Genomic DNA, 23,313 nt, shown 5'->3' with positions numbered 1-23,313 from the left:
AAGGTCTCAGATGGCAGCACATGGCAGGGATAGGGGTCTCCTTTACTGTCATTTTAGGTGGTCTGGGAATTTCTGCAGTCTGCAACAGCTGACTCTTGGTAGGTTTATACATTGTTGTGTTCAGGCATCCAGGTGAGGACTTAAGATAAGTTTAGACATTGAATTATGGTGGATGTTGTCTGGGAAAGCTTCCTGAAATAGAAAACTGTTACATTTGTTCCAGCAAGAATGACAAAACAGGAGATTATGTACAAAGACTGGCGGACAGTATCTTGCAGCTGTGAGCAAAATAAAAGTTAATGGATTGTAACTTTTTTTTTTTTTTTCTCTGTGCTGTATTGTCTATTCTTCCTCACTGGAGACTAGACATTAGCTCAAAAAATACATCCACAAAGCATTAAATCTTGTGCTGACAATCAAATCACTTAAAATGGTTACAACATGTATGCATATGTTAATGTTTGTTTGTTAATGTTTTGTTCCGTGCTTCATGTTAGGGCTTCAAATGTGACCACTTGAAGTAAATGTGGGACTGGGGAGTAGAAAGCTGCCTGGCACCATACACATTTTCATTAGTCACTCATGTGGCTGGGATCTAACCGCTCTGATCAAAATTTGATGAATGCGTTTGTGTATTCAACTGGCCTCTCTCCTGTGATGTAATCTCAAGAGGGACGAAGCGTAGCAGACAGCAGTTGTCAGACAGCAGGTGTGTGCACAGACTAACATGTGTAGACTTTTGGTGATGATGAGTCCAAGAAGGTTTTGTGTGCGCTAGTAAATTTTGGAGCTAGACAGAGCACCGTACAACAATGGGGACAGTGCATTTTTCATAAGTTCACATCCCTAATGATCCATTGGTTACTCGTGTGCTGTCACTAAATAATAAATGATGGTAGGGATATGTAGGCAGGGCTAATCATTTTTTTGTGTGGAAGTATGATAAGATTTTGGGTGATGTCAGTTTTTCTGCTTTTTTTTTCTGAAACTATTGTATATCTAATGCTGTTTATTTGTCTCAATGTCAGTTGTCTTGCAACAGATTAAACACCCTTGTTCATCCATTGTACCTGCTGAACAAAGGCAATTCATTTCCCAGGGCCAAAACTATACCTAGCTGTCTGATGTTTCAAGAGCAGAAAAAACAGATGAACATAAGAAATCGTGCTCTTTTACTCCACAACTCTATTCCAACACAGCTGCTCCTGCCACAGTCGGCTGTGCTCAGCAGCAGGAGTGGAAAGTTAAGAGGGAGTCTGGGGCTAATATGTGGTTCACGATGACACATTACATAGAACAAAATGTGCACTTATTGCATTCTTTGTATGAAGTGCCCAAACTAAATGAAAACAATTGTATTCATGAAGTGCACAGAAATTACTAGCCATCTTTGCGACATAATGTCACCAGTAGCATTGAGTCTGTGAATGGATTTAGCATTCTGCCTCTCTTGAGACAAAGGTGAACATTTACAACAAACTCTTTTTGTATGAAAGGTTTATTGCACTTTTTTTTGTTTATAAATGAAAAGAGGTGATAAACAACTCATTACATGTTTAGTTTTCTTTCACTGGCCCAGGTTCTAAGTTTTATGCTTTATATTAACTTACTAGACTTTGTGCAATGGCCTTAAATTTTGTTATTTGCCCATCTTTTGATAACTTTTAGACTGTAAGTGATGAGTGTCAGAGCTCTTTCAAAGCTCACAGACCCCAAGTCGACATTCAGTTTGACCATGTAATTGGATTATGTGCATTTAAACAATAACACCTGTATAATATGATGTTACTTTCATAAAACCATTGTGTAATATTTGTTGGCACTGTTTTAGAAAGCTGTTGATTGAGGCTGTGGTTTGTGGTGGTTTCACTGGAATGCATTATATCTTAAGGTTTCCCATCTCTTTCCTAACCCCCAACTCTGAAAATGAAAATAAAAAAAAGATAAGAAAAGATAACTTAATGCAAAAGAGGATAATGCAATCCATTTTATTCAACAGATGTTTTTATATTGTGTCCATCCATCCTGCATTTAGTACGTGTCTGGGAACAGCAAATTCTGAATGAAACCCTACAGCCTACACGGCCTCTCTTAGCTTTGTGTTGAACCTCACTAATACAAAAGGCATTCATCACAGAACAAGCGGAGAACAAGCAGGGAGAACAGCCACTGATGTCATTGAATTCTGAGGTCCAGACACTGGGAGAGATTCAAACATTTTTCACATTTCCAAACACAGAGATTAAAGGCTTATGTACAGGCTTTTATCTTATAAACAAGAGGTCTAAGCAAAACATTTTAGCGCTTTGTGTGTTCAATGATCCTTAAGTGACCACTGAGAAACCACCATACAACAAATACGAACAGATCTGAATGGATCACAACAAAGTCTGACATATTCACTGAAAGATGAGACTTAACTTTACACAGCTTTAACCACAACAATGATGTAAACATGGCTCGCTTTCCTCACAGCTTCAGGAAACATCACTTATGGTTTATACCAATAGAGATTTTCACTCCTCTTTATAACCCAGACTAAGCAAAAGCAGACAATGTTTCTTTTACCACGGAGGAAGACTGGTTAAGCCACTTCTTCAAATGTAATTAGTACAGAATTTATTTTTCTTCCATAAAATTTGACAATTTATTGTTGGATTTAAGAACATTCTCCACTTGCAAATTCCCCTCAGTTCCATCAGTACAATTAGCTCTTATGATGCACATGTTCAAATGCTTTGCATGAGTATTCTGCCTTTGTAGGAAACTTCACTACCATTTGCGACACATTTCAGGCCAACACTCTGAATCTTCTTGAAACCTGCAGTTCAGATGGAGCCATACTAACTGCCTAACATGCCTGAACTGATTAAGTAGGTTCTTGGCTGAAATGCAAACAAGGAATTGGGGCCTCTTCTCTTTTTTCGCTCGACCGCAGCAGCGGGACCAGCCCTATAATCACGAATGTCCGTGAGTGACTGACTGACTGAGTGAGTGATCATTGTTGAGTGATAATATTTCCACTAACTGTCAGCCGAATACCATTTGATAATAAGTTTCCTTACTGGTCGTTGCTCATTCGAAATGAATTGGAACAAATAGTTCTATTAGGGGGGCGCTTACAGCCTACAGTGTTGCTGACTTGCACTGCAGGAATCAGTCCTTCAACCCACAAATAAGTAAGCATTTTTTCACCTCTGTTTCCCTCATCTCAAAGTCAAACTGTTTTTTGAATGAGATTTTGGTAAGATGCCGGAAATAAGGTCTGTAGTTAAAACAAGTTCAAGAGATTCGTTCGACAGACGTTTTACTCTATAACATAAGACACGGCAGTAAATACCCCAGGCGTGATATTTTTCAATTTTTACGTGTATTAAAAAAAGATGGTTGCTAACAAGTGGCTAAATGAAATTACGGAGGTTGTCAGGGAAATTAAATGTCATCACTCAACACGAAAACCAATCTACTCACCAGTCCGCTTCACAGGCTTGTGTTTATACTTTCACTCTTACAAACTATAGCTACCTTTCTAAGAGGAAAGGTTTTTGTAGAAGAGGTTAGCACGCTAAATTCCCTGCTTCCCTACAGCTCCCAAGTAGTCAGGGAAGCCAGGACGGCTGGGTGAGTTCCTGACTGCCTGTAACAAGAGGCATAGCCCTTAGCCCATAGTTCACACCCCTACACGGTCCAGCCATGTGCTAGGTTTATACCTAGTGTTGTTTTCTCTATCTATGGTCTTTTTTTCTGCTGTGAAGAGCCTAACAAAGGTTGACCAATCCTCTCCTGCTGAGGCCACTCTGAGTGGTCCCCTTCAGAGCCATGGGTGGGCTGCAAGAGGAGATTCTCCTGGTGCTTGAACTCTTTATTTCAACTAGGCTGAACAATGTCTGGAATGGAGGTGAGAGGATCAAGTATTTCAGATTCAGTTGCAGGCTTAATCAAAAGCGAAATGAGAACACTGCAGTTACTTCTGTCATTTTGATTGCTTCAAATTTACTTTGAGTTCGATGAAAACGCAGTTTAATCACCACACTACAGACAGTATCCTCCTTTGTGATTCTTTAGATTAGTCTAATACCTATAAAATGTTTCCTTCTTACCTTTTTTACATTTCACAGAGCTCCTAAATCCCTCCCTCACCTCAACGTGCCATATAAACTGAATAGAAAATGACTTGTTGTGAGGTTAACAGTGAAAAGGAGATTATGTTTCATTAAAGGCCCTACAAAATAAATATTACTTATCCCACTTCTGGCCTGCATTTGAGCTTACATCAGCTCTAAAAATAACAACTGTAGTTGTTCCTTGGCAGTGAACATGTTTGAAGCTGATAAAGAGAAACAGATACCTGATGGCCTAGCTAATATTTATAATGGAAGATAATATGGTCTACAATATCCATAATCATTCCACAGCTATGTATCATGTCTCCCCTCTGGGTGGTTACATTGTTGTGAACCAGAGCATGAGTGGACAGCTCTCAATCATTAACACATCACCACAAAATGCCACATACTTTCTACCTTTGCCAAATGGCTCACGATGAATATGCCTGAAGTTTCTGTTGGCTCGCAGCCAGTTACCATACAATGTGAAACATTGGAAGCCACAGGTGTTCAAGAGCTACCGGAGTGTTGGAGACATGGTGAGATTAAAAAAAGGACATTGTTCAGTTGTCTTGCACCATGAAATTAAATGGCCACTGTTTACCCGACAAAATAGAAACAAAATCTACAAGGCTCCTCTGACATCATTATATGTGCCCAGGTCATGAGAAGCTGACAAGTCAGAGGGAAGATGATGCAAAGGCAGAATTAGGTGGTAGACATGGGGATACTACTGTGCATAAGTCTTTCATTTAGTAAGAAAAAAGACAGCATGGCTAAGATTTTTGGCTGTGGAAGATGAGGGATTCAGATGATAGAAATTTAAAAATACATACTCAAATATTCTACCATTATTGTGTCAGGCTCCTCAACACCAAAACAATATAAAACAAAGTCTCTCCAACAGTTTCACAAGTGACATTTTGAGTTCAAGTTCTCTTACTATGCAAAAATGACTGTCACACCCCTCTAAACTCAAACCTAAACAGGTCATGTCAATTTTTATTTTTCCAGCTGATGTCAGCTTAAAGACTGAATCAATCTTCGCACATGAATGTGACAAAAATCCAATAAATCCTCCTTCAAAGCCAAACAGCAATGGTAAATGGTTCAAAGCTAGCCAGCTGTGGCAACACTACTTGATCCAAGGTGCGAGAAGAAATAACAACGCTGTTTCAATGAACGGCAGATGAGTGACAGTTACTGTAACGACAAACAGAGAACATATGAAGTGTTTTGGGTCTCTTAAGCATTTCTCATATTCTCCTGATAGATGCAGAGAGGGAAAGAGACATTTCCTTACAAAGACATTGACATCAAAGCTGAAAGAAAGAAAAGGAGCCAGCATGACATGTGAGGAAGGATGTGAGATGGAATTCCATGGCACACTAGGAATTGGCTGTAGGCCAGTGGGGTACTGAGTTAAAGGTCACGATTTTTTCTAGTTAATACTGGCACTCAAAGTCTATACCTGCCCATATAGTATAACCTGAAAATGAAAACTCAAAAGATGACAAAGATGATGAATTAAGCACTGTCTGAAACTCACAAAACCACATTTAGCAGAGAAGGCATGAGACATGTACCTGAGCAGCAGATGAACTGCTGCAGTAATTGCCTACCAAAAAAAATTTATGAAATCCAAGGAGGAAAATATTTGCTCATAATTCAAAATCAAACAAAAACTAGGCTACAGCTGAAAATAATAACTTTAAATTCTGCAACTATTTTGATGATTGACAAAGACATTCTTCTGGTAAAAATGCCAAACACTCCCAAGTTCCAAGTTCTAAAGCATGAGGATTTGCTGTTCTTCTTTCTTTTTTGTGATAGTAACTGAATAGTTGGGGGTTTGGGGTTGTTAGTGGGACACCCATTACTGGAAGTGACCTTGAGCTTTAGAAAATGTAAGCATTTTTCACCATTTACTAACATTTTATAAATCAAACAATCTGTCAGTTAAAAATCAAGCAATTGACAGATTCATTGCTTTAATTGTATTTGAACCTGTCACTATTGTGTAAAATAATGATTCAGATAAAAAACAAATTCATTCATGTCTTCCTCATCCTCCCTTCATAAGGACACAGAGAGAGGGCAAACACTGGCTGTGCAGAGGCACCTCAAACCTCAACTCTAAACCATCACAGACCCCTGTGTAAATATACAATAAACAATGCTCTGCAGACATCAAATAAATGTTGGTTTTGAGCAAAAGCAAACTCAGATTCCTTCCAAATTTTCTTTCCTGCGAGCAGTCAGCTGTTTAAAGTCTGTGGCTACTTATGTTACACACCTGTCCACTTCAACAAGAGACTGCTCCAGTCTCACAGCAGTGGGAAACCAGCGGTCTGGTTCACATGGAATCCACTCGTAGCTGTCCAACTCATGTCACAATGTGCCACTTTGAAAAACTGTATTTTGTTATGAGCTGACTATAAAGTGTAAGTTATACCAATATTGAACCAATGATCTGATTTTATGATAGGAGTTTTTTTCTGACACAATAAAAGGGGCAGGGTATCATTATTTACAGCACTGAAACTCGATAATGAGGACATAGTATCCCGAGTTGTCCACAAGAAAACAGTTTTGTCCCCTGGTCAGGCTGCACGCTCACCCTTCTCCCTCTGTCCTATAAACATACAGAGAAAAAAAAATACTCCCCTCTTGGGTGAAAACGTAGATAGCTCTCTTCTTTTTGAACGGGTGAGGAGAAGCGCTGAGGGGCCTTAGAACTGGAACCAGATGGCTTCTTAATATCTGCATGCCTTTGCATGAGTGTGTGCATGTGAACATGAGCATGTGAGAATGCTTACACAAATTAATGTTAGTAGTCTAAAACCTTGTACAGTCTGTGAAGCAAATCTGCAAAAGAGCAAACAATTAGCCGTAATCCTACCAAACAACGGAAAATGCTGTGTTTTAGTTGTGAGGGCACAGCAGCAAAATGAGAGGAAACATTGTCTGCCCATAAATGAAGCATTAACCTAAGCTATGATGATATCTCTCTGCATGGGGCTGCTGGGCTCGTGCCCAAACATTAAGTATATATAAAAAACAGAGCGAGGAAAAGTGTGAGGTTAGTGATACCATCAAACCTTCCACTGATCTAGTTTTGCTATCAGCTGTGATTTGAAGAGCAAGCCCCCCTCTGTCTTTCCTCTCCCCAAGATGTTTGCTTCCTCACATTTCTCCTCTTTGGCACTGCGTTGTTTAGGTTGGCCTCCTGGGGTGACTCTAAGTCCATGATCCCATTTTGGGGTCTCTTTAAGGGAAGTCAAGGAGATGAGAGACCAGGCCATCTGATCTTCCTCTGTGTCTCACAGGTGCCACATGATATGAATGTTTTTAATTATTCTCCACTTGCTTGGCACTCTCCGGTCACAGAAACATGGCTAGATATTTGATCTGATTGCTTTAATGTGACTCCAAGTGTGGTGCAAACCAGAGGATCATCTGTATGCAGATACCTTGACAAAGACTAAGGACAGAGCTGTAACATTTTTATTATTACCCTGATAAGCACGTATGTATGTATGTATGAATAGATTTTTAATATTCTCCCTGAATTCATTTTAGCTGATCTAGAGAACTGGACATGGCCCATAACCTTTGGTATAATTAAGTAGGATAATGACTGCAATTGTTTTTATGTGTGCTCACAAAAGTGCAGATGGCTTAGTACAGAGTACAGATCTGGCAGAGTGTGTGGAAAAGACACTGTGGTCGGAGGAACCACAATAACCCGGCAGGTAAAGTTATCGTCTTAAGTCAATGTGCTCACATCCCACACAGACACACGCACATAACAACATTAAGCATTAATTAGATAAACATGCATCGAAAAGCCCACACTTGTGACTGTGTATCTTTCCATACAGTTATATTGTTAACTGCCAGGAACTTATCTTCTTACGTGGTTTGCAGAGGGATAATCGTAGAGAATTCACTGCTCATCGTCTTCCATTTGAACAACCACAGAGTTGTCAGTTGTCAACCTGACGATCAAAACTACCAATTTGGCAAAATTATAGCACGAAAGAGGAACACAAGTCAACAGTGGTCACAATGAATCATGCCCTGAGCCTGGATTATAAGAGGTTGTAAAAGACAAGTCAGATAATCCACTAAGAATGTGCCACCTCTGATTACAGCTGTCACTCCTCAGCTGGGATCAATGTGTTGACAGATGAACCTGTTCTTAAAGGGGAATTACCAACAAATGTCAGCTTTCAAATGTATGAGTTTTACATTTGTGAATAATTACTACTTGCTATAAACTGAAAAAAATAAATAAATAAATAAAACCCAAAAACCCCAAAAAGAAAAAACCCAATGCTTGTTCCACCCACTAATCTGTGATGTGTAACTGCTGGCTCCACATAAAATGATTTGAATGAGTAGAACAGCGACAGAGCTCAGGATGATTTTCAAGGCATAAAGGAGAATTTTCTGGATTGCAGTTGATAGACTTGCCACATCAAATGTTAGTCTAGCATTGCATGAATGTTATTAATTGCCAGTGGAGCAGCTTCTGACTGTCCATCTGTATAAACTCTTCAAAAGCTAGCTTGGAGTCTTTACTTTGCAAGAGCTGCTGAAGATTACAAAACATATGTGACATTTGTTAATTCTTAACTTGGTATCCCCATTTAAACATTGTGCAGCCCAAACTGTAGTCTCTCTCTCCGTCTCTCTGCCTGTCTTCAAACTCTCCATACCATCACATCGCGGCGACTCAGGCGACTTCAGGAACAAAATGGCACATATAAAAAGGACCTACTGTACTTGTAGACAACAGTAAAATGAGCACAAGGCTGCTTTAATCAGGCCCTCGCTACCACATCTAGTCTACCGACAACAATAACAGTTCAACAATATAAACAGGCTGTGGCCAATGCTGACACGCAGAGAGGGACAAGTTGAGTTTATTTTCTACATCCCAGGCTAAAGTGCTGGTCAAACAAATATAAACAAAGATCAAACCGTCACCACTACTGGTTATCTAGTGACAAAAACACTTCCTTTTTTTTTTTTCTCCCTGACAGCATTAATCCTGTTATACTGTATAACATGCATATAGAGTTACCTCAACACAGTGGCACATATCTCTTACATGTACATTTCATCACATCCGTCCTCTGGGAGCATTGATTCTGACCTTTGAGCTCTTACTGGAAGCCACACTGGACAAAATTAAGGCTTCATCTAAAGGTCAGTGGTTATAAAACAGGTCAAGCTAATGGGGCTACGTTCTGTGCAGAACACCCGTAGATAAAGCGTTGTGTTGTCCCTGACAGGCAGTTTAAGTACACAAAAAAAAAAAAAAGCCTGGACTGCCTCACTGTGTGATTACAACAAATCACTGTGCCAGAGGTGGATCGGTAAAAAGCAGTTTAATAAGCCATTAGCTCTTTGGGCGAGCACTTCCCTTCCTCCACTGACTTTGTTGCAAAGATTTCTGCCTGGTCCGCGCAGAGCCATATGTGTGTGAGGACTAATGACTATGATTAGGGAAGCCTGGATTAGGTCTTGCTGTGGTTCATGACACATGCACACTGGCGCACAGACGCACACATACACACTGAAGGCGAGCACTGTTGTGTGTAAATTTGAAGGAAACCAAAAAAGCCAGAGAACCTAAACAAAGTTATGACTACTGAATTAAAACTTGAAATACACGCAATGGATTTTCCACAAAATAGTGCTAAATGACACAGATTACATATACGACTGTAACCAGCTCATCACTCATGTTCATGGAGGAGCCCTCTGGGATAAACAAAATATCAACAACGTGGGTGTGCTCATTTAGCACTCAATCTGTGAGTGAGGACACATTTAGAATGGGAGGTTTTGTTCAACACTAAACAACTCTTATCCAAACAGCACTGGTATAAGTGTCCTTTGACCTGAAGCTAGCACAAGAGTGGTGCTATTAGTTCAAGCTTGTCCGACTTAAACAAAAGGAGCTTTTCTCAAAGATTTCCAGAGATCCAGAAAATCACAGTGTTAAAGCCACCCTGATGCCTCTGTACATTTTGTACTGGCTATTCTCCAAAGGCAATTTATTGTGAGAGAGTGCAGCTTTTTTTTTTCATTGCATAACATCTCTCATTACGGAAAAACAAAAGAGTATGGCAATAAGGGGGCTCCTCTTAGGGACATGTTGGTCTTTATGAACTGACAGCAGGGAAATGCTCAGCCCCCTAATACCCAGCAAGTGGAGGCCTTAAGAATACCACGCCATTTGTCTTTGAAAGACTAACGAATTATCTCCTGTGTGGAGCAGGAAAATCACCCAGTAATTCTGCACTCATAGGGCTACAGGTAAGCCCTCCAGTCAGATAAAATTAGGCTCAAATGTCTGAACAAGTTACAGTAACAGTGACCACCTCGCCTAGAGGAAATAAATCAACTAGCCACGCGGGCAGTCTCTGAGGGAGACTAGAGAAGGGCAACAGGTGGCTGTCAACTTAGAGAGAGAGAGGGTCATCATCCACTTAGAGAGGAGCAGCAAGTCTGTCTGCCACTCCCCTAAGCTAAGTCAAGCACCAGCAGGAGGAGAGAATAAGGTAAAGCCAGTTCAGAGTAGTGTGTGGACAAGCTCCAGCCAAGTGAACACAAGTACGGCCATGTTCAGCACGTTACCTGTTACATCAGGCAAAAACTGGAAATGTCTTTTGGCAATCCAGTGTTATAAAATCAGGGAAAATCACCCAGCAATATTATTAACAACAGCAATTTAGCAGTGTTTGAAAAACCTGCTTATATAATATATGATAGGTTTAATGTATCAGTTACATAATTATAGTGTTGAGAGCATCAAAGAGAAATCCTCCTCACAATCAACATGTACAAACTAGACCTCATTTCTTGTGTGTCTCACCAACAGTTGAGCTGTCATGACAGAACAATCTCAATAAAAGATCCACTGGAGTTTTCAAACCTTTCCATTACACGTCATGCACCAGTAGGTAGAATAAATAACCAGAGACGACTATCAGAGATAGTTCTCAGATCACTGTGACTCCATTCAAGTGAAAAATGTCTGGGCCTTTGGTTGACTTCTACTGCACAAGAGAAAAACGATCAAATTTAAAATCTGACAATTTACAACCTAATAGCTTTTCCAGGCAGTGGGTTATTTTTGCACTTGAAGCCTGTAAAGGAGGCACCGTGTGTCTCTGTGTGAGAACGTGTGCTTCTCCATGTCCTGCTACTGAACAACCATAGTGGCCTTTGTTAAGATTCCCTTTAAGTCTCTGGCAAATTACTTTACAAGAGCTTGTGTCCATTCCGTACATTTTACATGGATTAAACAAGGTAACAGATTAATTAACACCTATTTATAAGTTCCAGAAAGCGGTAGGGAAATTAAGCCTAAAACAAGCAGTTGAGCCAAAAACTGACTGAGTACATAGCACTTAGCAAAAGCTCTGCCTGTTAGCATCCTCAGTTTAATCGAAAGCCAACCTCTGATAAGCACGTTGTGTGTATATGTGTATGTCTGCACGCATGCCACGTGCATACATGTTTGCATATGTTTTCACTCAGCTCTTTGTGCTAGTTCCCTCACATTACTCAAAGACACCAGGAAGCCTAATAAAACAAAGTGACAGAACACAGTAACTCATAAAAAGTTTTCAGTCTCTGCTCTGTTCCAGTGCTCTGTTTGAGTGTTGTTGAAATGCTGTTAATTCTCACTCAAATTAAGATTCTAGGCTGTTTCCCAAAACTGCCACTGTGCAAGTTCAACAAGGACCTTACTAAAATAATCCACTGGTAATAGAGGCGATTAAAGCCCTTAGCTCTCTGGTGATAGAGACTGAGGAAGACAAACTGACCACCGTTGAGTGAAATGTGACAAATGCACAGTTTACAGTACAGTTTATTACTCACCAATGCAGGCGTGAACTCTGACTGATAGCTGTGTTCGAAGAATAATGCTGTGTTTCTTGCCTCTCCTGTAAAGAAAAAAAAAAAGAAAATGGAGGGAAAGAGAAATGTTATATGGACATTACGTAAATTATTTTTTGCAATTTATTTACTGTGATTATTTCAATTTGTGTGTGTTTGTGTGTGTATGTATAGGGGTAGTGCACACACAAACGCACGCACGCACGCACGCACGCACACACATTTTTTTTTTTTTTTTTTTGGGAAGGTGAAGTCAAGTGCGCACTGACAAAGTCATGTTTATTGTTTAATTTAACTTTACTTATACGTTTTTTTATTTCAAGGGGCGTTTCTGATTCCTTATGTCATTGCCTTGGTGTTTGAGGGACTTCCTCTGTTGCACATGGAGCTGGCCATCGGACAACGGCTCCGCATGGGAAGTGTTGGAGTGTGGAACTCAATCTCCCCATATTTGGGAGGTTTAGGTGAGAGGCTTTAGTATCAATGAGTGTTAAACCTTTTTAGAATTCATTAAGAAATTCAAGATGCCAAAATGGGGGAATAAACAGAAGAACATAAAGTCATGACTGCCTTGAGATCACTGCCATCTCTACTCTACATGAATTTCTTTTATTGGATAATATCTATGTGTCTATGTGTAAACACAGGTGTGGCTTCCATGGCAGTATCCTTCCTAGTTGGTCTGTTCTACAACATGATCTTAGCCTGGATCCTCTGGTACTTCTTCCACTCCTTTCAAAGTCCACTACCCTGGAGGGACTGCCCAATAAACTTGAATCATACTGGTAATTTTTACAGCATAAATAATATGAATGCTTAATAACAACTGATATAAAAGACAGAAGGTCAAATTAATTAATCACAATATAAAAATCTAATCTCTTTGATACAGGCTATGTAACCGAATGTGAAAAGAGCTCACCAGTGAACTATTTTTGGTATCATGAAACACTGAACATAACACCAGACATCGAGACCAGTGGGTCCTTACAGTGGTGGCTCGTGTTGTGTCTTGCATCTGCTTGGTGCCTCGTGTACATCTGCTTCATACGTGGAATTGAGACCATAGGAAAAGTAAGTTATCAGTTTGATTTAATGTTAGAAAAATATATCTATCTGTTGTACTGTCCAGTAGTAGTAATAGATGCCAGTAATTGATGGCAAAAATTGTGGTATCATTAGAGTAAAGCTGGCTTTCCTCACACAGATTGACATGAGCTAAAAGACACATGAATATGAAAGGGATCCTAATTTTGCAGGACTCCACCAATGAAACTGCTCAACATGTTGAACAGCTACACAAGTGACAACAACTGAAAACTGTTTAGAGCCGTTTAAAATTTCTCCAACATTAAGATTCTTCACATCAACCTTTCAAAATAACCTGCACACTGACAAGTAACCAGCTGATGTTACCAAAACCTGCACATGAAATACAGGTGTATGAGGTGGATATTAAATACTAAACTTTTTCAACAGGCCATTTACGTCACGGCCACTTTTCCATATCTTGTTCTGACGATCTTCTTGGTCAGAGCCTTGACTCTGTCTGGGGCAAGTGATGGCTTAATATATCTCTTCACTCCAAATGTAAGTTTGCTCTTAGCTTCTTACTGAAATAATTTCATAACAACATGTAATGAGTAAAATCTGAAATCAAACTAAAAATGAATATGTTTATCACAGTGGGAAACCCTGAAGAATCCTAAAGTCTGGTTGGATGCTGCTACTCAGATCTTTTTCTCTTTGTCTTTGGCCTTTGGGGGACTTATTGCTTTTTCCAGTTATAATGCTCAGAAGTAAGAACATTTGAACCCGTTTTCATCCACTGTATAATACAGAGAATCTTTTTTTAAAATTGAGGAAGTATTCTGTCTTTGCAGGAATAATTGTGAGAGAGATGCCCTAATTGTTGGATGTGTGAACAGTTTTACATCGATATATGCATCAATTCCTATTTTTGCCATTCTTGGATTTAAAGCAAATGAAAACTACAACGATTGCCGAAATTGGTATGTACCATTGGGGTAATTATGGTGTGTCATAGTAAAGTATATTCAGCTCCATAATTATACCTTATTATTAATAAATGTGCAACTGACAGTTATGTCATTAGAAGACCGTAAAGCAATGTAACCATGTTAACCATACTACTATATACACCACTACAGTATCAGTCAAAAATGTATCTTATTTTAAGTTTATGACATGAAACACTCACACTAATTATTATCAGAAGTGATGTTTTAACAGTAGTATTAACAGGCTGATTTAATGTCTTGTTGATTTTAGGAACATACTAAGACTGACAAATGCATTTAACATTGGGGATGAAAACATAACTCTTGAAAACTATGATCACTGGTTAAACTATCTCAATGGAACTGATCCATCAGAGGTTGAAAGCCTCAGTCTAAAAACCTGCAATCTTCAGACTTTCCTTGACCAGGTATTGTACCGTTAGTATTAAAATAGTTTTGACAGACAGTTTTCTAAACAAGGTTTTATGAGGTTGTGTATGAGATTATTTATCGCATCCTACCTGTAGAGCGCTTCTGGAACTGGACTGGCCTTCATTGTGTTCACTGAGGCGGTGATAAGGATGCCAGGATCTCAGGTATGGGCGGTGCTGTTCTTTGTAATGCTGTTCAGCCTGGGCCTGTCCTCCATGTTTGGAAATCTAGAGGGGGTCCTCACTCCTCTGCTGGACCTGCACATGGTTCCACCCTGGCTTCCTAAGGAGATTTTCACAGGTAAATAGAAAGATCTAATAACTTCATATGAAAGACTAGTTTGTATTGTGTTATGACATTACAGTAATTATGACACTCTTACACAAAAGTCTCATGTACTGTAAAAAGCCCAGCTGCTGTTGCAAAAAAAAAGAAAAAAAAAAAAAAGTGAATTTTGGAAACATTAACCCTGAAATATGCCATTCTTGCATTTATTCTTTACATGTGAAATTAAGTCCTCTTGAAATTAAATAGTTGATTATCATCTGCTACATCATAATATATTCTCTCATAGGATGCCAATATGTGTCCAAGCAGCACACTATTCTTTCAAATTTCAAATTACTTTCATTGGGATAGATTGTTTAATGGTCTCCATATTATAATATTGTCTTCGGCATATTAATTATCATGGAATGAAACAATATCATAAACTTCTATTTCTTCTATTTTGCTTTTTTGCTCATAGGGTTAATATGTCTCATCTCCTTTACTGTGGCTCTCATCTTTACTCTGGGATCTGGAAACTACTGGCTGGAGATTTTCAACAGCTACGTGGGATCCATGCCTCTGCTCATCATAGCATTCTTTGAGATCATCAGTGTGGTTTACATCTATGGAATAAATAGGTGATATTGTAATTCATGTCACAATTATATTTGCAAGGTTATAAGATATTTGAACGATTTGACAATGATTTGACAATGAGTTTCCATGCGTCCACAGGTTTAATGACGACATTGAATGGATGACAGGTCGGAGGCCGAACATCTACTGGCAGGCTACTTGGCGCTTCATCAGCCCTTTCATGCTACTCGTGGTTTTTGTTGCATACGTTGTGATTGAGGCAGAAAAACGACCAACATATAGCGCCTGGAACCCAGATTCCGTAAGGCAGATTTTACAGTCCCACAACATCACTGCATAGAATTTGTTAAATCTGGCACAAAGTGAAAAAAAAAAAACAACTAAAAAACATTGACTTTCCACTCCATTACCCTCACAGGTGAACTTCCCCCTCGCTGATGTTCTGCACTATCCTGAATGGGTTTTTGTTATCTGTGTGCTCCTATCTGTCCTTCCTGTCGTGTCCATCCCCCTTGTGGCTCTCTACAGATTCATCGGTTTCCTGAAGAAGTACATCATGGACAGGCACAATCAAAACCCATACGCAATTGAATTCTGTAATGGAGAATTTTAAATGAAATTGTTTTTGCTGTTCTATTAGATTAGTGGTCAGAACTACTCTGAGATATTTTGTCATTGGATAACTTCCTATTGTACATATTTATTTGGAAAGAAAAGGGTAAACAAAAACTGATTATTTTTATTTTTTTCTATCTTTGTATAGTGTGGTATTGTAAGCTTCTAATTTCATTACAGTTTAAATTACATTATCACTAGTATAGTGTATTAGCAGTAACAGCTGTAATATCAGTATATTTGCTAAATGAAAACACATTAATTTTGTCTTAATTTACACAAGTGTATTTATATTGGGGAAGGAAATGCAAACAGTCAGCCAGATGAAATCAATGAAGGACAATATCCCTGAGAAAAATATTAGCTTATTACCAAAGGCTGGAACAGAGAATATAAGATCTGTGTTGATATTTGATTAAAGGAAGACAACAGTTAATTTCCTGTGTTGATGCTGTGAATGGGAACAAGCGGAGAGTGATGGATAACTCTTCCGAATGGTTTGCGATAAGCTCATTATTAGTTTTAAAAAAAAATATCACGTGTACAATGTGTACAAGCGAAGCCGCATGAGAGGGTACTTGTAGTAAAGTTGCGTTTGTATGTTCAGGCAACGTCATCACCGTCGACTTTTATTAATACTATGCATCATCTTGGAAGTCACATTCTCAACTGCCTAGGTAACGGATTTGTGTGTGCTATAATATAGTTATGTGCTCTCTACCCTACGTTACTTGCAAGAGTGAAGAGTGATGTACTGTTGCACAATGTGTCCTTTACGTAATTTTTTTTTTTTTTTGGTTCCACGTCAACAGTGCATGTGGGTGTATGAGAGTAGTAGGACTGTGCTTGTGTGTGTGTGAGGGTGCATGCATGTGCTCACTTGCCATGCGCATGTGTGTGTGTGTGTATTTTGAGTCATACGAGTTACACTGTTATCCTTTTTTGTGGTGTGGGTGGACAGTGATATTGTCCCCCCGGTGTCACGTGCTTTGGAATATGCTGGCTGCCTTTGTTGTCCCTCTGCCTGTTCTGCTTTTCTGGCACTTTCATACAATGGTGCACTTGAACACTGTGATGTTATTAAGCCTTTCAAACTACTACAGCTTGAATTCCAGCTCTCAGGAAAGACTAGCATCCCAATGTAGGATACATGGCACAAGATACACCATCGAGGAACAACAGCGAGGATTGAGTGTAACATCATAACAAAGGTGACGATTGACCCTGCAATGACTTATGAGAGTTTTAATCATTGTCAGTTTAAGACTGCATTTATAGAGCTATGCAAGGTGTCATGCTAATGGTACTATCAGTATTGTAAATACCTGACAAAATCTTATTGTTGATATGGTGTTTCTGTTTTTTTTTCCTGCTTCACAACCTGACCTATTGACCCATTGTAGCCATTATTTATGCCTCTTTTATATTTGAAAAGAATATGATGTAACTAATTAAATATGAAGTGGAACAGTTATGGTGTCGCAATCACACTAAGGAGGTTACAGTGGTACGTTGAGTTCAAAAGGACATGGTGTTTCAACTTTTGTAGCATTATGTCACCAGCTAAGAAAAATAAACGGTGTTGACCTTTGGTGTTGTTCTAGAATTGCTTATAAGTAAATAACCAGTAATCCTGTAAGTGGAATAAACACTCTTGAAGTCATCAATAGCAAAGTAACCTTAGTAGAACAACCTAAACTAAACTGCCTTTCAAAATATCTCAGCGAGTGAGTGCTGTGACCTACAGTATTGTTAACACTGTACTATCAACAATGGAACAAGAGTGCGACAAGTTCAACAGTTTTTTGGACCCACCATCCTACTCTAGGCGATGTCCCAGCGAGCAGATGCCTCCCAGTGTGGTGGGGTTGTGGTCGAGTTTGAGGCTGACGACATCAGGGATGCGCGAGCTAATAGAGCCCGGAGTATGCCAGGTGAACTCAACTTTAAATCCAACTAGAATTGGTGCAATGTGTTTGCAGCAAATAAAATGTGTGCTTATTCGATTTTCATGCATTTCCTCGTAAGGTTCAGCTCTTATCTACCTCAAGGGTCCCAAGTTTCTCATCTATGTCAGTGGAGCATTGTCAATGTGGGTAAGAATCATTTCCTGAAGAAACAGATTCCTGGAGCAATAGATAAGACATCGAAACTTAAATAACTGCAAGGTAGCCTACTTACTGTAAACTGTGTGACAACATACAGACAGCATCTTTCAAAGCAACATATAATGATGACATTTATGTTGTGTTAAACAGGGTGACCGCATGTGGCACTTTGCTATCTCTGTGTTCCTGATTGAGCTGTACGGCCGTAACCTGCTGTTGACTGCTGTGTTTGGATTGGTAGTGGCTGGGTCAGTGCTCCTACTTGGGGCTTTGATTGGAGACTGGGTTGATCGCAATCCCAGAAATAAAGGTATGCACGACAATTTCACACACACGTCTGAACATTTTAGCATGCAGTATATCACAGAACAGTGATAGAGATCAGTGGATTTCAATCTTGGGCACAGAAGTGTGCTGGTTTCCTATCTCACCAGGTGATAAATTGCATTCACCCGTATATCAGTCCCTGGTTTGATAGCTAGACTCAACACCAGCAGGACTCAAGGCACAAGGTTTACAGCCACTGACTCATATCTGTCAAGGCTAGCATTCATTTTTTACAGAATATATTATCAATGTTCTAAGGGTCTAAAAAAATTTTTTCTTTTTTTTTGTCCCCTATTTTAGTTGCACATGCGTCTCTTTTCATTCAGAACATCTCAGTGACAGTATGTAGCATTGTGCTCATGTTGGTGTTCTCATATAAGCAAAGGATTGAGCAGATCTGGGACGGATGGCTTACTGTGAGTACACACTACATATGACTAATAATTACATTTCATAACTTGATTCCTTGTTGATCTGCAAACAGGATACTCACCATGACTGTTACACAGAGGAGTTATTGCTGCTGTTGTCCCCTCTGTCCTGTGTCCCTGTTGTCTCTGCTTCTGAGCTTGTGGCTACTCTGTGCTGTCATAGTAACATGTTGCATCGCAAAACTCACACAAGGTGGTTTGTTATACGGTGGTGATCGTCCTGGCAGATGTGGCAAACCTTGCAAGCACAGCGCTGACCATTGCCATTCAGAGGGACTGGATAGTGGTTATCACAGGCTACAACCGAGGTCACTTAGCTGGTGAGGGGATTTGCTCTCTGTTTATGCAAATGTTTGTTTGTATTCCATGTTTGTCATGGGCTCGCATCACAGAGAATATCAGGTACTGCTCCGTTTTCTGCTCTTGCCAAAACTCCTCCAGTGGAAGCTCATTAACCTCTGTGTCTTTGATCCTAACAAAAGGAATGAATGCAACCATGAGGCGGATAGATCAGGTGACTAACATCCTGGCCCCACTAGCAGTGGGACAGGTCATGACCCTGGCCTCCAATGTAGTTGGCTGTGGCTTCATCCTGGGCTGGAACCTTGTGTCTCTCATTGTGGAGTTCTTCTTCTTGTCACGGGTGTACCGCATCGTCCCTGCTCTTTCAATCAAACCACCAGCATTGGAGGAGGATGAGGTGTATCTGCAGAGCATGGAGAGGAGAAGTTCACAAGGTATGAGTTAATCATTTCTGCATTCCTAGATTTTAACATTAGAATGCAACTGGATTTAGAGAAATTATGCTTAAAAGGGCAACAGCATCATGGATTCCTATACATGTTAAATGACCTTATAAATATACAAAATAAAAACCGGCTAAACTTAAATAAAATTGCTTTGGTTGAAAATATGTTAGCGATGTAGAGATAGCATACAGTAGCTAGATTCATCATCTCAAATTTGAACTTTGAATTTCAATTTCATTTTGAAAACTTGCTTTGATGGCAGGCTTAATGGGTGGACATCATTACAGGTGCTATTTAGTGCAATTTGTACCAATCTTCATGGACCTTAAGGGAATGATTACAATTTCACTCTAAATACCCCGGCAGTTCTTTGAAATGACATCAGAAAAATTATGTGTAATTAACATTTTTTACATTACAGTCCTCTAGATTGGGATATGATGCCTTTCTTGAATTATAAAAACACTGTAATTAGCCAGGAACTATCAATTACAATGGGGCTTAACGAGTTAATGAGTCATTTCTTTTAGTTCTCTACAATCACTTTAAGTGGACTAAAGTCATTACAGAATAAAAAAGCTTCATTGAAGCTTCATTGAAGCATCTGACACAATCCTCAGTTTGTGTTTTGCACCAGCAATCACAGTCCATGTTAGCGTAGGTGGTCTGTATTTGACAGATTATGTGAAGGGTGTAGAACACCAACTGAGGCTGGTTCATTTAATGGACAGAAGTAATGGATGCTATTCCTGTTTCTCATCAGGGGAAGGTAATGTCGCACAACCTCAACCTCTGACAGAAGGCAACTGCAACATAAGCCTGCCCCTAAAAGAAATCACAGACCTGCCGCTGTGTTTCCGGAGGTTTCGCTGGTTGGTGAGCACCTGTAAGGACGGTTGGAGGGCCTACTATCGACAGCCTGTCTTCCTGGCAGGAATGGGTCTGGCTTTCCTCTACACCACCGTACTGGGCTTCGACTGCATCACGACCGGCTATGCCTACACTCAGGGTATAAGCGGCTCTCTCCTTAGTCTACTGATGGGTGTATCAGCTATCACAGGGCTGATGGGAACCGTGATGTTCACCAGACTCAGGAAGACCTATGGCCTGGTTAACACAGGAATCATCTCAAGCTGCCTCCACCTGGGCTGCTTGCTGCTGTGTGTGTGCTCTGTGTTTGCCCCTGGCAGCCCTATGGATCTTAGCTTGCTGATGCCCTACATTACCTCCAACTCCTCTTCTGAACTTGGAGGGATGGCAAGTCAAAGGCAAAAACACACTTATCCTCTGAGGGGAGGCAGCAATCAGCCACTGCTTCCTGACCGTTCCTCCATTCATTGGACCAACAACACTGTGCTTTTTGACAATGTGCCCTCTGGCTCAGCGCCAGAATCCTACATCTCCATTATCCTGCTGTTCTTGGGCGTCATCACAGCACGCATCGGTGAGTACATAGACATCTGAAGCTGATTGGATTCAACAGACACCAAAACTTAAATGAGTACATATATTAGTATACAATGAATCAGAATGCTCACATGAGCATGGCAGATACTACCAGTCAATCTATCCTATGAATGTATTGCTATCTGTGTTGGGCAGTAAAATACCAAAGATATGATTAAGTATTAGAAAGTGTCACTGTTACATAGTTTATACACCAGAAAGCACCGTCAAACTGTAAACTGTCCCACTCAGTACATATTGGTTTTTCTTTTTTTTGTATTTTAACCTTATAATGATAGTCAACAGTGCAGTTGCATTGTCAGTGTATGTGGCATAGTCAGTGCGCCACCAGGATGCCCTGCAGGTACATATCAATGTTGGGACAGCTTTTAAAAATTTTTTTTAAAAATCCAGTAATTCTTGGGCTCCCATTGACTGTTCCCATCAATTAAATGTTTGTATGAAGGGTTGAATGCCCAGTTGTTAAGACTATTGGCTAATTTAATCTCCAGGTCAATTTTTAAACCCCAGTGACATCTGTGTTTTAGGTCTCTGGTCCTTCGACCTGACAGTGACTCAGCTCCTGCAGGAGAACATCTGTGAGTCAGAGAGGGGTGTGGTAAACGGGGTGCAGAGCTCTATGAATTACCTGATGGATCTGCTTCACTTCATAATGGTCATCTCTGCTCCACAGCCACAGCACTTTGGCATCCTAGTTATCATTTCTGTATTATTCATCACCACTGGGCACACTATGTACTTCTTGTATGCACACAAAGCCAAAAGAAAACGCCGCCTCGACACATAAGGAGCAGACGTGGCCCACACATCCAGGCATGAGATGCTTACCAGCACTGACTCCACTCTGCACCTGTGAAATGAATGTCTCCCTCCTGTTCCTTCAGCAATCTTATTGCAACACTCCACTCCCGACGTAGCCATTCATTTCAGCACAACACAGCAAGTGCCTGTCACACCTCGGTTGCTTTCTTCCTGCAGGGCCATGTGCCACAGCAGCAAACAAGAACTCAGGTGAAGTAGAGTGGGAGACACGCTCTCCCTTCGTGTACATACGTTGAGGTGGCTACAATAAATGCAGCAATGGTACCTCCAGGGGAACTGTCCTAATCTAATGTACAACAGGACACCATGGTAATGGCTAAGGCACCAGCGCATGCCTTTGCAAACCCTGTAGGATTACTGCAAGACTTTCATCAAACAAGCCTGTTAACTTACATAGCTTTTTGGATGGGAGGGTGGATGGATGGAGAGATTTTTCTAACCTTCACTCAGTTAAGAACTGGTGTTGTTAGGAAAACTTAACAGTGATACATGAAAATATAAACAAGACAAGACAGTATTTTTGCAAGTGGCATAGATGTTACTGATCCGTCCACTTGGAAATATTCCAGGATGTCCAGAAAGGAACATAAAGGGAACTTGATGTGAGATTGTTTGATTTTTAAAAAAAAAAGAAAAAAAATCAGAAAGGCACCCCCCTTTTAATGGACAGAAGTGAAAGGACAAAGTATTTCCTTCCCCTGGTTTGTTTCTCTGTGGATGAATCAAGCAAACATTTGCCTTTCTTTTATGCATGTAAACCTGGTTTATGGATTACGACAACAACAAAAAAGATCACATCATACCATGTACTTTAGTCAAACTTCAATACAAACTATTTTATTCTAATTGCTTGTGTACTTAGATAAATAAAAATAGTTTCCAAACTTTCTTTCCTTCCCATATAAAGAGTGATATTAATAGTTTGTTAGAAATCCAAGCAGAAAGCAATCTTCATTTTGTGACATGTTTGAAATCAGTGATAGCTATGTGTTGATAGAAAATGTCGATCACTGCTATTGGCAGGATTGTATTACACTTTGCTTCATTCTTTTGTAGTTCTGATGAACTAAACTTTACCTTACCTCAACTAAGAACAAGAACACTTGGGAATATGACTTGGGAATTACTCTCAGCTGCTGTATGTTTTCATATCTCCTTCATGTACAGTGGAAATAACATCAAAGTTTAACCTTCTGTCATACAACCAGCAACACATCTCAATATATTTGTATAATTTTCCTGTGAAATTTCCATATTGTATGTTGTCCACATTTTTCAGACTGACTATTATGATAATAAAGATGACTGAAGAGGATTTGGCCTCAAGTCTCCTGAACAGAATAATCAACAAATAAATAGTTGTAATGTAAAATAAAGTGATATACATGCAATGCTTCTACTAAATCATCTGAATATACTGCAAAATGTCATTGGACCTAATAACT

At 39.8% G+C, this 23,313-nt stretch overlaps 3 protein-coding genes across 3 annotated transcripts in view; 2 read left to right on the top strand and 1 right to left on the bottom strand.

Annotated features, from left to right (window-relative positions):
- fhod3b (formin homology 2 domain containing 3b) overlaps positions 1-12,306 on the bottom strand; it is a 71,983-nt gene extending 59,677 nt beyond the window's left edge. Inside the window, 2 exon segments of the mRNA XM_087178951.1 lie at positions 12,012-12,076; positions 12,299-12,306. Coding sequence (XP_087035077.1) covers positions 12,012-12,076; positions 12,299-12,306 — 73 coding nt within the window.
- Positions 12,307-12,348: 42 nt separating this feature from the next.
- On the top strand, positions 12,349-16,400 carry LOC111668803 (sodium-dependent neutral amino acid transporter B(0)AT3-like; the record flags this gene model as incomplete). The annotated part of the gene is made up of 11 exons (XM_023424938.2): positions 12,349-12,493; positions 12,677-12,814; positions 12,922-13,103; positions 13,509-13,619; positions 13,716-13,828; positions 13,913-14,041; positions 14,322-14,478; positions 14,578-14,782; positions 15,231-15,390; positions 15,488-15,650; positions 15,768-16,400. Coding segments are annotated over 11 exons (1,698 nt in total), but the record flags the coding sequence as incomplete, so codon positions are not given.
- A 1,395-nt stretch (positions 16,401-17,795) lies between these two features.
- LOC111668806 (ferroportin) lies at positions 17,796-23,183 on the top strand. Its single transcript, XM_023424942.2, has 8 exons — positions 17,796-17,898; positions 17,993-18,060; positions 18,223-18,382; positions 18,700-18,815; positions 19,024-19,150; positions 19,313-19,567; positions 20,343-21,023; positions 21,574-23,183. Exons 1-8 carry the CDS (start codon positions 17,796-17,798, stop codon positions 21,831-21,833), a joined length of 1,770 nt encoding a protein of 589 aa, XP_023280710.1. The 3' UTR covers positions 21,834-23,183.
- The last annotated feature ends 130 nt before the right edge of the window (positions 23,184-23,313 follow it).

This window comes from Seriola lalandi, unplaced genomic scaffold (genome assembly GCF_002814215.2).
Source record: "Seriola lalandi dorsalis isolate HSWRI2012SDOR001 ecotype SW California unplaced genomic scaffold, Sedor1 jcf7180002054762, whole genome shotgun sequence".
Taxonomy (NCBI): Eukaryota; Metazoa; Chordata; class Actinopteri; order Carangiformes; family Carangidae; genus Seriola; species Seriola lalandi.
This window is presented reverse-complemented; position numbering and strand designations above follow the sequence as displayed.

What these genes read in the sequence shown, in the direction of transcription:
- LOC111668806 (XM_023424942.2), top strand. Translation starts at nt 17,796, where the DNA reads ATGTCCCAGCGAGCAGATGCCTCCCAGTGTGGTGGGGTTGTGGTCGAG. An exon ending in TAGAGCCCGGAGTATGCCAG is followed by an intron (nt 17,899 to 17,992) that starts GTGAACTCAACT and finishes TTTCCTCGTAAG; the next exon opens with GTTCAGCTCTTATCTACCTC. An exon ending in GTGGAGCATTGTCAATGTGG is followed by an intron (nt 18,061 to 18,222) that starts GTAAGAATCATT and finishes TGTGTTAAACAG; the next exon opens with GGTGACCGCATGTGGCACTT.